At 37.6% G+C, this 14341-nt stretch overlaps 1 protein-coding gene across 1 annotated transcript in view; it reads right to left on the bottom strand.

Annotated features, from left to right (window-relative positions):
- DENND1B (DENN/MADD domain containing 1B) overlaps positions 1–14341 on the bottom strand; it is a gene marked incomplete at its 5' end in the record, with an annotated part of 149949 nt that overhangs the window by 61116 nt on the left and 74492 nt on the right. The window contains 3 exons of the mRNA XM_009073966.1: positions 6236–6346; positions 9793–9846; positions 11667–11726. Of these exons, the coding sequence (XP_009072214.1) occupies positions 6236–6346; positions 9793–9846; positions 11667–11726 (225 nt within the window). The remainder of the gene's footprint in view (positions 1–6235; positions 6347–9792; positions 9847–11666; positions 11727–14341) is intronic.

Below are 14341 nucleotides of genomic sequence, written 5' to 3'. Positions count from 1 at the left end.
TTTCCCTGTCAGTTTTCATACAGTCCACCCACAAAGGACTCAGGACTGCATATGCCCACAGCAGTGTCTGCACTGGCTCTGCACAGCATTTTGTTCTATCAGTTTTTACTGAACTGCCAAAGGTATATACAAATTGGAAAAAGAAATAACTTTTGCTCCAGATTAACTCAACCTTGGAGTTTGCTTTTTCCTTAAAGTACAAATAAATGAAAAATGAAATTGTGAAATTAATTTGTAGATCTTTCTGTCCATGTGCTTTTCTTTTACAGTGTGGATTTTTGGGGTTTGTTTGTTTGTTTGTTTGGGGTTTGAGATTTTTTTTCTTTTAATAGAACCCAGTGATAAACTTCATGTTGTAGATAGATGGCAGGTAATAGCAATCTGTAATTTTTCACTGTTTCCCACCCCCCTATTAAAAGAAAAGCAATTTTAAACCACACATTTCAATTTCTTTTCACAAACACTTTCAATAATTATTTCTCCTAATATTATGCTGTGGCAATGGGAAAACTATTCTAAACTTCAAAGTGAGAGAGCTTTCCAGATGTGGCTGTACATCCCAACTGTATTTTGATTCCATATTGCAATCCCACAGCTTCACTGCTAAAAATATGCTCCCTGTGGGTGTCCCAATGGGATCTTAACTGCACCTACAACATGCACCTCTGCCCATTTTATAGCCTCCTTACACCTGAACTATAAAAAATTATTAAATGACACTCCTCATTTACTTCCAGACTAAATGGTCTAATTGATGTAATATTCCAAAATTAATTCTAATTATGCTTCTGGGAGCACAGTGAGTATGGGTACAATATCCATCCTGCCTTGCAAGTTAATGTTAAATTCCCATCCATGTCTTGATTTTTAAAAACTAAATTTAGCACTTGAACATTTCCAGGTCACATGAATTTGAAATATGAATTAAATTTTAAATCTATATTTATATAATAAAGACATTTTTATATTTATAGACAATTAATATTACATCTATTTTTTTCAAATTACTGGAACAGTATTATTTACCATGGATCTGCAATACACTTCACAAATACAATTTTAGAGGGTGACTGCAGTACAGTCCACAATTAAAATAAATTAGATGCTATAGTTCATGTAATCAGACCTGGGAGCATCACCCTAGCATAAGGCAATGTGAGATGTCACTAAGTTGTATGACAGCTCCCAATGAGACTGCTTTCTCCAACATGGAAGTCCTGTATGGAGCCAATTGTTCCACTGTCTTGGATCCTTAGCTTGCACCAGAGAAACAGCACATTAAATAGCCAGGTTTGATCTCAGAGATAAAAAATACAAAATAGGAGCTTTTCTCTCTTTCAGGCTCTACACTAACATGCACTGTGCTCCAACACCACATCCCAGTGATGTGAGATGCAGGAAGAGAGAGGTGATTCACAGAGCCACTGTGTTTGGAGTAAGGGCTGTTTCACATTCTCTAGTGGCTGGTATACCACTCTCCAAGGAGTCTCCACATCCTTCCAGTGCTTGAACAATCATGGAGAGTGTGACCATACCCAAACAAGACTAACGAGGCAAGAACATAAAGCCACTGCTCAGTCCAACTCACTATGGCAACTGAGGAGGGCAAGTGCAGAAAGCTCTCTTCACATGTAAGCAACAGTAAAAGTGATTTCACAAACGTGTGTTTGTGTGTAAATTTATATTCAATGCACCTTCACCACAAAAAAAATAAATCTGTAGCTTTTATTGACATATATGTCTGTTTCTGTAGGGCTCACCACAGAAACCTGCAGCCAGTGCAAAGCAGAACTTGTAACCACCATGCTCTCAGACATGTCAGGCTTGTATTACCTGAAACAAATACTGGTCAAAGTGGAGATAACATTTAGACATTTGCTTTAAAGTGTAGCATCCTTTCCACCTGCCAGTGTAGGCCGCAGAAGATACAATCTAGTTAGCATATTACTGACAGGATGATGAGAAAGCTCCTGTCAGGCACTGGCCAGCCGGGTGTTTGAGACAAAACGCCCAGCCCCAGCTGACTAGAAGACTGGTGAGGTACAATTACAGAGGCATATGACAAGCTTTCATGCTTGAGTGACTTGAGAACCGATGACATGGCTTTAAACAGCAATCCTTCCTACCTCCGGTCACAAAACAGCAATAAGTCAACTGATGCACTGTTGTAAAATCATGATTTATTCCTTTGCTTTGAATACATGAGAGTGTGGTATGATGTTCTGGTAGACTACCACAGCAGGTGCACTTGGGGCCAAAACATCTAGGGCCTGCCTCCAGCATGCATAAAATCAATGCTGTAGCTCAGCCTTCCTGGAAAAGCCAAGCCCAGAACTTTAATAATTTATAGAAAGACTGAATTAAAAAATTATTTGTACTGCAACTCGTACAGCTCCATGCAACTAATAAGAATACATGCAGATGCAGTGACGTGTGAGAAAATGGTGCTGTGCAACAACATACAGAATGACATTTTGGAAAGGCCTCCCTTTTACTGCTAAAGTGAAATAACTAACAGCCACCTCTGTGAATAGATCAATCCCTTTGTTTCATTCATCCTTTCGCTTAATCCAAAGCCATATAATTTGTTTCTCTTTCATAGTTTACTGTTCAAAAGCCAGAAATGGTAATTTTTACTACAAACACATCTTACAGAGCATAATCCTCAGGCTAGCTGAATCCATCTCACTCTAACACTAAGCCTGAAGCAAGCTGTGAGGTTGGTGATAATCACATTATTAAAGTGGTTGGAAAGTCAAGCTAATAAAAGAATCAACAGTTAGGGCAAATAATGACCCAGAAACTAGAACAGAATGGAGTGGTGGGAAGTTTCCGCTCATATCTTGGTAGTAATTGGAAGGACTAGCAGACAAATATCTCCACCAAAGGAGTTTTTAAAGGCGATAAAACCACAGAAAATCAATTTAAAGGAAGATGCAAGGAATATATAACAACTGCAGAAATCTGAAGATGCACATAAAACAAAGCCTGCTCGGCTGAAATAAAATATAAGCTGAAACACACTGTGCTGGTTTGGACAGGGGTAGAATTAAGCAGCAGACACACCTCCAAGATAAGACGGTACTTTTGGGTTTTTTAAATTAAAAAACTCTACTCAGCATCTTAAATAAGGCAACCTTCTTTTCCCCTTCATTTTTTTTCCTCCAAAGTAGGCATTTTAAATATAGCATCATTTCACTCCTCCCTTCCTCCCTTTTTTCCATAATAGGGCTGATCCTTTACTCGAGTACAATGAACATATGAAATTATAGGGTAGAAATGCTAGACAAAGAATTCCTGTACATAAGTAAGAGCACTTTTCCATTCCTGGCCCCCACAAGAAGGGCAAGGAGAGAGTGAGCAAGGCCCTGAATTATGCCTTTTGTTATCAATCACTGCCCTGAGATAGTGAACCGAAACAGAGCTGATAACTCGGAGGTGACATCACAGCCCAGTCTTCATGAACTGACATAAACACTTGATATTCAGTTAACCCCAAAGATAAGGCACAACTCCCTTAACAGAAAGTCATACTTGATAACACTATTTTTGAACAAATAATATTTTCAAGTATCAAGCTGTAATTTAGGAATATTAAAACATGACCTTTGCAACACACAGTACCAGTCTGCTGTGGTTTGTATGCAATAGTCAACCAGCCCAAAGCTCACAAAGGCAAATGTCCATATACACTCCATTTGCTTACTGTATGGCATTAAACAATCCAACATCTTAAAGAAATATCCTATGGCAAAAGCACATTTAATCATTCTTGGAAATTCAATTAAATTCTCATAGGCAATACTTAGAAGTGTTTAACTTTTTGCACCAGTCCTGTTGTTTATGAAAGAAATGAGCATGTAGCAGTTCTCTGAACTGAAGCTCTAGATAAGCCAAGTCTTTTTCTGTTTTATCAGAACTCACTAGTGCAAATGAAAATTAAACCAATCCTGTATCAGAAGTGGATTTGACATCATGTGGCAGTAATTTTGTTTAACCAGAAGAAAGTGAAACTGATGTGCTATCTCTTTTGGATTTTATCTGCAATCTACTATTTACATTTACAGCTTGAGGACACTCTCCAGGATGTCCAAATGCCACTACATATGTCTGGAAAGTGCTATACATTTTTTTCAAGTGAGGCAACAGCAAGATGACTATTAGTTCATTAAAAGCTTTGGAATAGACAGCTGAATTGCAAACAACATGAAAGTTTGTCACAACCAGACCTGTATGACTTCTAAAGAGCCTGAAATCTGAACATATAAATAAGCTGGTCTAGATCAGTGTGGTGTAATTCTGATACCTTCTCTTTTCATATCATAGCAATGGAGACCAGCTGAGATGTTCAGCCTAACAAAAACAAGTCTTAAGCAGACCCAAATGTAGTCTAAGAGTACAAATCTAAATCGTGTCAAGCAGACGGACACGTGTCCACCTGCAGAATGAATCTTCCACAGGCACAGAGCTGCTATCATGATTCTCATCTCCTCTCTACTGGAGCAGTAAAAGAGGTTTGACTGGGGCATCATTGGAGCTGAGTATTTTTAATGGTGTATTTTTTTCCTTACATATAGCAAGCTGTGTTCCAGACTGGCAAACCAGGCCAAAAAAAAATCTGATTCCAGTTTTGCTACATCATGTGAGCTTCTAATAAGACAGGTTCTTTGAAAGGACTTTCCTTTCAAATTCTGTCTGCCCATTCAGGTGGTCTCATTATTGTATTGTAGTGCTCAATTCTTCCCCTAGCCATTTCAGAAAGGGGAGGAAAGCATGGAGAGGGGAAAAAAAACCCTGTAATATAATATGGAAATTTCCTAGGATAAAATCCCTGGTGGTTAAAAAAATATATCACAGACTAGCAATGTGAAGATTGCCTAAATTAATTTATTATTGATTTTGCTGGTTTTCAGTTCTTCATGTGGCCTCTGCTTATATGACCCCACGTTTGCTTTACTCCCATTGCCATGGACTGACTTAGCTCCATAAGCTGCAGACCAGTAGTAAAGTGCTGTCTTTGTGCCCTGCCCTAAATGCAGTGCTGATGACAGATTCAGGGACTCAACACTGTGGTGTTTGAAAAAAAAATAAATATACTAAGGCAGTTATATAATTGCTACTATCACTTAGAATTGCAAAGCCTGCCAGCCTTTTATGGCAATTCTGAATCTTTATCTTCAATGTACACTTGACTCACAAAATTTAAAGGGGTTTTATCCACTATTTATAATCCAGAAATTCTCACTCCTTATGTGCACACATATGTAATAGAAATCAGCACCTGCAAGTCTTGAAAAACAGCAATTTTTAGTATTATATCCAACTTTGTACTGGTGTGTTCATATTTGGCAGTACAATTAGCAGTGTTCAGAAACAAAGTTGATTTTCCACCACAGAAAGCATATTAAGCAAAATGTTTTATGCAGTACTGTTGAAAAAAATAAAGGCAACTCTGCTTAATAGGCTAATGGCTCTGCATAACAATTATACTCTATGATTAAAGTTGGCTAAAAACTGGCAGCCTTGTACTGATGCAAAATCAACTTGGGAATATTTTCAAAATATAAGATATATTTTAAACCTATAAGATTCTGTGAAGAGTAAAACAAAACACATCTGAATATTTAGGTATACTTTCAAAATAAAACAAGACATTGTTTTATTAAGCAGTCTAAGCAGGTATAAAGGGGGGAATAATATTTTAATGTGGGCAGTAGCCTAAAACCTTTAATTAAAAGACAGCTATTTTGAGCTGCATGTTATTGACAGTTTGAAGAGCTGCTCCAAATCAGAGATATTACAGTGTGCACTCCCAAACCACTCTAACAAAGATGAATCTACCTATTACCAGGTTAGGATAGCAGCTATTATTATGGACCCTTGATTTCTTTCAAGTAGCTCCAATGGAATAAGCCACAAGTGAATAATAAAGATCTTATAATAGCCCTTAAGAATTCTTTTTAGGTTAGAAGGCACAGAAATGAACTCAGGAGAGTTAAAGAACTCTCATCTCCTGATAAGAAAAATAATTAACCTGACTTAATGTATCTGAGTAGGTCTTATATAAATCAGACTTTTGTACTTCAAGAGCCAGACTAAAACCATATATCAGGAGAGTATGTAGATATTGTCTTATAAGTACACATGGAACATATCTAAAGCCATAAAGGTCTGCAGGTCATTTTGTGAAATGTTCAATATATCCTGCTTAAAAGGAGATGTGTGAAGTACTTACAGTGCTTAGTTTGCTCGAGGTAATAATGATTCGTCTCTCATGCAACATACTGGCATAAAGTTGCAGCATGTTGTTCACATCCACAGCAACAAAATATTCAGTGAGGTTTCTCTGTTTAAATAAATAAAATGTTAACAATATAGCAATAGTAGTAGCTAAGTGAAACATGTTATATATTACTTGTGAAAATTTCTGTCCAATTAGTAGGTGGGGGAAAAAACCAAACCCACTACTACGAAAGAAATCCCTTTGCATTAAAATCTGTATGCTTTAAAAATAATTAATTGGGTTTTAAAGCCAATTAAAAACTAACCTTGGTGAAAGCTACTAACATTTCGCTCATTTCATTATGCTTGTGACTTCAGATTTGCCCTTTAGCTTTTTCAAATTTGACAAAATATGATATTTGGTATTAGATCAATAACACCATATGCCTTTAAGGCGACCATTAGTTCCAACCCAGCAACAGATCTTCCACCACTGTGATAACTGTTTTGTCATAGCTACAGTAATAAAACTGCTATTTTGCCAGGCTCTCCCAAAGTCAACACGTTTTATTCCATTCCAAGGACCACAAAACAGTTTGTTGAAAAACACTGAGCTTTTGCTTGAGCTGCATGTGCCAGGACATCAAACACCCAGCAGCACTGGTGCAAGGGACAGTGTCCTTCCTGCAAATACCCTTCTCACCCTGGTAAGAACCCCACTGTGGGGCTTAATGAAAAGCAAAGTCACTGGCACCTCCCATTTGTAATTCAGACAACAGAAAAGTGTGGGGAAAAGATAAAGAAGTGTTGGGGATCTCTGTGTTCCAGCAGAACTTAACAGAATTTCTGCAGGGCACAGAGCCAGAGACATACAAATTTGGAATAAGCAAAACAGCTATCAGCAAAAATGCTTAGGAAAACAGCAAATTTTTTGTAAACACTACAGAACATGAATGAAAATATACTAATATACTCTTCAATATGCAAAATACTTAATTTCACACATTCGTTACTGTATCTGCAACCAAAACTCTTACTCATCTCTTCTCAGGGACAATAACCCTACTGAAAAGCAATGTAGGATGTCTATGAATGATCAGTCCCAGCCTAAGGACAGACACCAACAGTGGAATTGTAGACTAAGAACCTATTCTGGTTGTGGCCAACACACAGCAGCAAGGTCATCATGTAGCCCTGAAAAAACATTCAGGGCAAGACAAGTAGTAAAAGTTTCAAAGTGGGGTGACTTCCTTTCTTGGATATAGTGTGATATTAAGCAAATTTAAAAAAAATAACCTATGTCCAATCCAGCTTCAAGAAAATTCAGAAATGCATTATTAACTCAAACACATGGAGTAATAGAGTTATTCTTGGTCCATGCTGCACAGAATTTTGAAAAAGATGAAAAACAGAGCTTTAAGGCTACAAACACCCAAGTTAGAAAAAAAAACAACCCTTTGGTCTTTCAAGTGCAACTTTTAAGTGGTTGTCAGAGGCTGATGCACCATGAGAATTTGAGTCCAATTTCCCTCAGACACCCTTTAACACTGCAGCTGATAATGGTGTGCTGACTCTGTGTTGCAAAAGTTGTTTGCAACAAAAAAAAGTTTGCAATCTTCTACAGACTAATTTATCTTTGGGAGACACTTGCAGTTATTTCTTCATATAATCTGAAAAGCTATTGCCCCTGAAATATGCGAACCTTACAACAAAGAATAAAAAAAATCATTTTGTTGCTAATTTACTGTAATTACTTCATCTCTTAACTCCAAGCATGTTCTAACCCTACATTAGTACCATATTATTTTTATTCATGCCAAAAGGATGAGATTTATTAATGGAGTGAAAAATAGTTATAGAATTGCACCTTGAAATTATTTTACCTTTCTGCCACAGAACCAGAAAAATAAATTCACAGTGGCACCATAGCAAGATCCTCCATCAGCCAGAGGCCCAGATAGATGCTTCCCCACATTTTTGTCAAGTTCAGCCCATAACACACCTTCTAAACTGAGTTCTAGTAGAACCCCAAGGGACTCGAGCACAAGTGCCATCAGGAGAGGCTAAGGGAGTTGGGACAGTTTAGCCTGGAGAAGACAAGGCTCAGGGGAGACCTTATCACCCTCTACAACTCCCTGAAAGGAGGTTGGAGTCAGGTGGAGGTTGGTCTCTTCTCCCAGGCAACCAGCAGCAGGACAAGAGGGCACAGACTCAAGCTCTGCCAGGGGAGGGTTAGGTTGGATATCAGAAAGACATTTTTTACAGAGAGAGTGATCAGGCATTGGAATGTGCTGCCTGGGGAGGTGGTGGGTTCACCATCCCTGGAGGTTTTCAAGAGGAGACTGGATGTGGCACTTAGTGCCATGGTCTAGTAACCATGGTAGGGTCGGACTTGATGATCTTTGAGGTCTCTTCCAACCAGGATGATTCTATGATTCTAATAAGCTAGCACAAGAGACTTTTTAAAGACAGAGGAATTCAGCACAAAGTGGAATAGGTGAAAATTCACATTAAAAAAAACTAAGCCCTGTCCTGCCCAATGTGCCCTCACAAGGGTCCTCTACTTCATTCCTCTATTTAGCAACTTTACCCAGTTTTCTGGGTTGCAACATGGGCTACACCATCTCCTCAGACTCCTTCCCACCACCGTGGTCATACCCGCAGACCTGCTCTCCACTACCAGCTCCCTCCCGCTCCTCTCCAGTTGGGGTTTCCCTAGTTCTGCTGCCTTCCCTCACCCATCCCACTCTGCATCCCAGGCTGCCAAGGAGCACAGCAGGCACTGGGGACACCTCACTGGGGCAGCACCATAGAGGCCACGAGCACCTGCTGCCACTGTCTCTGCCCAAACACCACATCACGGACCAAGAACAAGCTCTGCAGTGCTGCATGATTTTATACAGTGGGGAACTCCCAACAGCTTAACTTTCATTACTTTCAAGTGTAAAAATGCACATCTCTACATCCATATACAATGCAAGATATAAAGACAAGGGTGGAAAACAGGAAGCTTCGAAGCTCTTTTATTAGATGCTACCCAGTTAAACATGTCACGGAGATTGTGATCTGAGATTTCACATTTGCAATCTACCCACAGCACCACCACTGATTTAGCATCTACAGAATGCAAGTGTTCTTAAAAGAAAATAAAAGAAGATAAAAAACCCACCAAAAAACCTGTTCCTGCTGCTTGGTTAGCATCCAAGTGTAAGCAGGTACAGCACGTTTTCATGCATATCTTGACAGCTGAATTTGCAGCTTAGCAGTGCAGTGTTTAAAGGGCAAGTGTTCAAATAACACAAGGTGCAGAAATAGAATATATTTTATATAAATAATCCCCATACATGCAAAGTAGACAAGTATGAACAAAGGGTGAATATAGCAGTGGTCAAAAATGCTCTGTTAAGGCTTTAAAATGGGTTAATGAATGCAACAGTGACCACTAGCTAAAAGGTTGTAATAATAGACATCAATCATATTCTATAAACAGTCCTGGAAAAATCTTCTATTGATAAAAGCAAAAGTTCAGCCCAACCCAGAATGAGATTAAACAAGAAACGGAATACTTACACTTTCAGGGATTGTTGGCAATCCAGTTATATCAGGAGTAATGAAATACGAATGCTAATCAATGGGAAAAAATAATTGATAATTTATGCACACAGCAACTAAAAACTCTTTTCTTAAAAGCAGCATTTAGGATTTCCAGCCCCATCTTTGTTTAAGCAAATAGCCATTTTTCCAATAACATTCTTAACTAGACAAAGAATTAAGCAGATCACGACACGAAATGACAAGCTCTGGTTCAGCACAGCACACAATCCAAGGCAACAAAATGCTGGGTTGCAGTTTGGAAATAACACTGAAATTAAGCCAGATTTAAATGCTGCCATGAGCCTGAGAGCAGCATTGATTAACTTACGCATTGATTCAAAAATTGCAACAAAAAAAAACGTTAAAGGACAAAATGTAAACTTAGAATGGAAAATAGAAGTCATTCACATGAGAAAATTAATTAGAACAGAAATATTATTACTTGATCTACATTCTCTTCTCTTTCCAAACATCTTTGAATCAAAAATGTGCTAACAGAAATGCAAGGTCTGAAGCCTGAGTTTCTGCAATCATTTATGAAATACATTAGCAATTTTATGCATCTTAGTTTGAGGCCATCTAGGATGTAAATATAAAATGGATTAAACTAAAAACAGATGCAATTTAAATTACTCACATTAATCCAATGCTTTTAGAAGTTATCAGACATGGATTTAGCTCAGTAATTTCAAGGCATTTTTGCATGTTAGTCTAAATCTTGAAGGAGAAAAAAACCTCAGTGCATAATAAGCAAATATGATAGATATTGACTTCTGGGTTTTGTTTGGTTTTAACAGAATTTTGACATTTTTCAATAGACTTTCTTTGCTTTTATAGTATATTTTAAAAATTTTAATTAACAACACAAGTACATTGCTTGTTTTCAGGTCAAACTAAAAAAGGATATACCAAAACAAAGTCTATAAGATATGAAATGTGTCTTGCATTCAAAAAAAAAAATTATTAATACCATTAAGTCTGTGTAGGGGACTCATTAAAACAGCTTGATACATTTACTAGAAAATTTTACCCACAAATTAGGTCATTTGGCAATAGTTAAAATTTCAGAAAAAAAATTGGCTTAAAAAAGGCATCCCATAAACATCATACCACTTGCACAATAAATATCACAGGTTATTCTTTCCCATCAACAAAGGGAAAAAAAAGCTGAGATTTATTTTCTCCAGCCAAGAACAGGAAAATATTCAGATTAGATTCAGAGAGAATGCCTATCTTCTTCAGAAGTATACTGAGACCAGAAAATTATTTCCTATATGTAATAAGGTCACAGAATATTTATCAAAAGATTTCTGAGTAATGAAGTTAATAACTTAGAGAAGTAATTATTTATAATTAACAAAGTAATAATATTTCTCTCATTAAACAGAAAAGGAAGCCAGAACTATGAGAAGCAAAGGCCATTACTGCAGTCATTAAGAGTCATAAAGCAGCAAAAATAATGTGGTATGGAGTCTTTGCACATCTTTGTGAACTCCCTTAGGAAGATGTATGACCTTGGAAGAGATAATAAATTAGTAGTTGCTGTCCTGTATAAAGTTTTCTCTAAAAAGGACACTAGAAAATATAAGTTTTGTTCATCAATTGGAGGGTTTGATTCTGTTTGTGATTTTTACAAAAGGACTACGATGCACACACAGAGCTCTGAACTCAGATGGATTTAAACAGAAAAGCTACATTAATATTAGACTGCTCTTTTAGGTTAAAGACAGCAGCAGAATTTCCCAAAGGAGAGGTATAAATAAGCCTGAAATCGAAAAAGACATCCTATAGCAAGTAATTATTTCTTTAATTACAATAGGCTTTAGATAGTCAGCGCCTTTTAAACTCACCGATACAAGACAAGGCTGTTTTTTCAAAACTTGCTCACTTGCAAAAATCATCTCTTGGTTCTTAGGTAAGATGAGAGAAAGATTGAACAGTTGACTTTTTAGTTTTTCAACAAAAAAGGCCAAAGCTGGCTATAATGCTTGTAATATTCCATGTTTGAAATACTGGCTGAAAATAAGTTTGGTTCTTTTTATTCTTCCCCCATTTGAACACAGACTTAGCTAGCTTTTCCAACAAAACAAACCAACAAACAAATCACTTGTGTTAGCCCTCTCTGGGCAAAACAAAATGACCCAAATTACATTTATGCTCAAGTTTCTAGAACAAGCAATCACCCCTCAAAAATTTTCACTGCAGACTATTTGTTACTGGGGCCAACAGATGAGAGCAGAACTTAGTTCCTAACTGAATCAAGGGATTCTGGTGTCCTCCTCACCACGAATTACTGGGAAATATCAAGTACCCAGACACTAGGTGTAATTTATGCATAGCTGTACACACACAATCCTAAGCACCTCTGTGGTCTGCCATCCAAACCCCACTGTGAGCCTTCCCCTGCAGCATGCCTGAGTGAATGAGGGAGGGATCTTCTTGATTCCACATCATGAAATTTGAACAAGACTGCTCCTGGCACAAGGAACAGCCACTTCATGATGTCATTTCTACAACTATTTTTCAGCCTGCAGTTTCTTTTTAAGTCTATTTCTAGTGATAGTTCCAGTCTAGCTTATTTACAATATATGAAGACCACAAAAGAAACATCAATACAAAAAACAAGGCACACAGAATTGAAAGAGGCCATAAATATTTCCCTTCTCCTTGCAACACTAAGGATTACAAAACCAGAGATGCCTGTAGGTCCAACAAGCATTGGGATTACAGCTAACCTCCTCCTCCTTGCTCTGCCCCAACTGAACCTGCAGTATTTGCTTGACTGTCCCTGCAGCCAAGCATTTGACAAGAGGCTTGCATTTAGAAAATCCCTGTTCAGTTAAAAAGATTACAACACTCTTTGATGTGACAAGCCACTGGGAACAAGAGATAATTGAGAAAAAAAACATAATTCCAAAGTCAGACAACATTGCAATAAAACCAACAAGCACTGAGTTTAATGCAAGCAATTTGTCATTCCAGTGTAGCCAGCTGTATTCACCACAACATCCATTTCCAGGTGAACCACAACATACAGTTTGAGGAGGGCAAGTTCTAGGCAAGATGAACTGCAACACTGAGAGCAACAGGCAGCAATGCTTTGTGAGAAATGCAAGGAACAATATCTTTACAGCTTCTCCGAAGCACAGGACTTTTAAAGCACATTTTACAAAGCATTTTAGAGTTGCCAAATTAGAATTGGTTGCAATAATGCCACTAATGATAGCAAAATATTATTTGATATACAGAAGTATTTTTGGCAAAGGTACTAGAAACTGAAACCTTACACTGTCAATAGAAGGAAAAATCTTAATCAGTAGAAGCTATTTCAACTTTCTCCGAAGCACAGGACTTTTAAAGCACATTTTACAAAGCATTTTAGAGTTGCCAAATTAGAATTGGTTGCAATAATGCCACTAATGATAGCAAAATATTATTTGATATACAGAAGTATTTTTGGCAAAGGTACTAGAAACTGAAACCTTACACTGTCAATAGAAGGAAAAATCTTAATCAGTAGAAGCTATTTCAACTGCATTCTCAATAGAAGGAAAAATCTTAATCAGTAGAAACCATTTCAACCGCATTCTCAAAACTAGTACATTATTGTGGTGAAAAACAAGACACAAGACTGGAAGACTTCCAAATACAGTGGATTAGCACTGTTCAAGGTGGGAAAATATTAGGTCTCTAGCCTAGTGAAAAAAAAAAAGGAATCTGAAATGTGGAGAATTAAAATACAATAAAGGTAGCATTATGTTAAACAGCAAGGGTCAGTAACTGCTGGAATATAACTGCTAGACTCACTTCTTTCTGTGCCCTGGAAACTGTAATGTGCAATCAAGAATCAGCTGTTTGCATACAGTTACTGACCAGTGCTGTACAGATGCTGTGAACATGCACAATGTCTCAGAGACAGCAGAGGCTCTGTATTGGCTTTAAATTTCATGCAAACTCTATCAATGTATTTAAACATCCATCTATATGCTATTTCTGTTTAAGATGTCAAGAACTGTAAGAGTGGCAGGTTTACTTTTTGATGTTGCTGCAGCAACATTGCCTTGCCATACCATCAGTGTCCCATCCCACCATGAAAAGTCAGAGCACAGGAGCAAAGTAGACCTGGACACGTTCCTTCACCTTAAAGTTCTGTGCAACAGAGTGCACTTCTACTGTTCTTCCTACAGCATTTTTGCAGTATCAAGTAAAACTAGGAAGAAGAGGAAGGAAGATGGGAAACCACCCAGTTTACACTGGCATACTTCTGCCTAATCCTGCAAGTCTACCTACTCAGACATAAGAGGCAATAAAACTGAGTTCATGTCTCCTGATGCTCAGCAGGATAAACCAAAATCGTCTACATGAAACAGCTGGATGCAAAAAAAAAAAAGAGGTAGTTCTAGTACTATCAGATCCCACTGCAGTTTACTATCACATTCATAGAGCAAGATTCAAAATTTCTGCTTCTTTATGACTTTCAGAAAACAACATGAGACAGAAAAAAAAACTCTACCCTACACAGGGG

The sequence above is a fragment of the Acanthisitta chloris genome, unplaced genomic scaffold, assembly GCF_000695815.1.
Source record: "Acanthisitta chloris isolate BGI_N310 unplaced genomic scaffold, ASM69581v1 scaffold14104, whole genome shotgun sequence".
Taxonomy (NCBI): Eukaryota; Metazoa; Chordata; class Aves; order Passeriformes; family Acanthisittidae; genus Acanthisitta; species Acanthisitta chloris.
The sequence above is the reverse complement of the archived record's forward strand: the minus strand, read 5'-3'. Positions and strand labels throughout refer to the sequence as shown.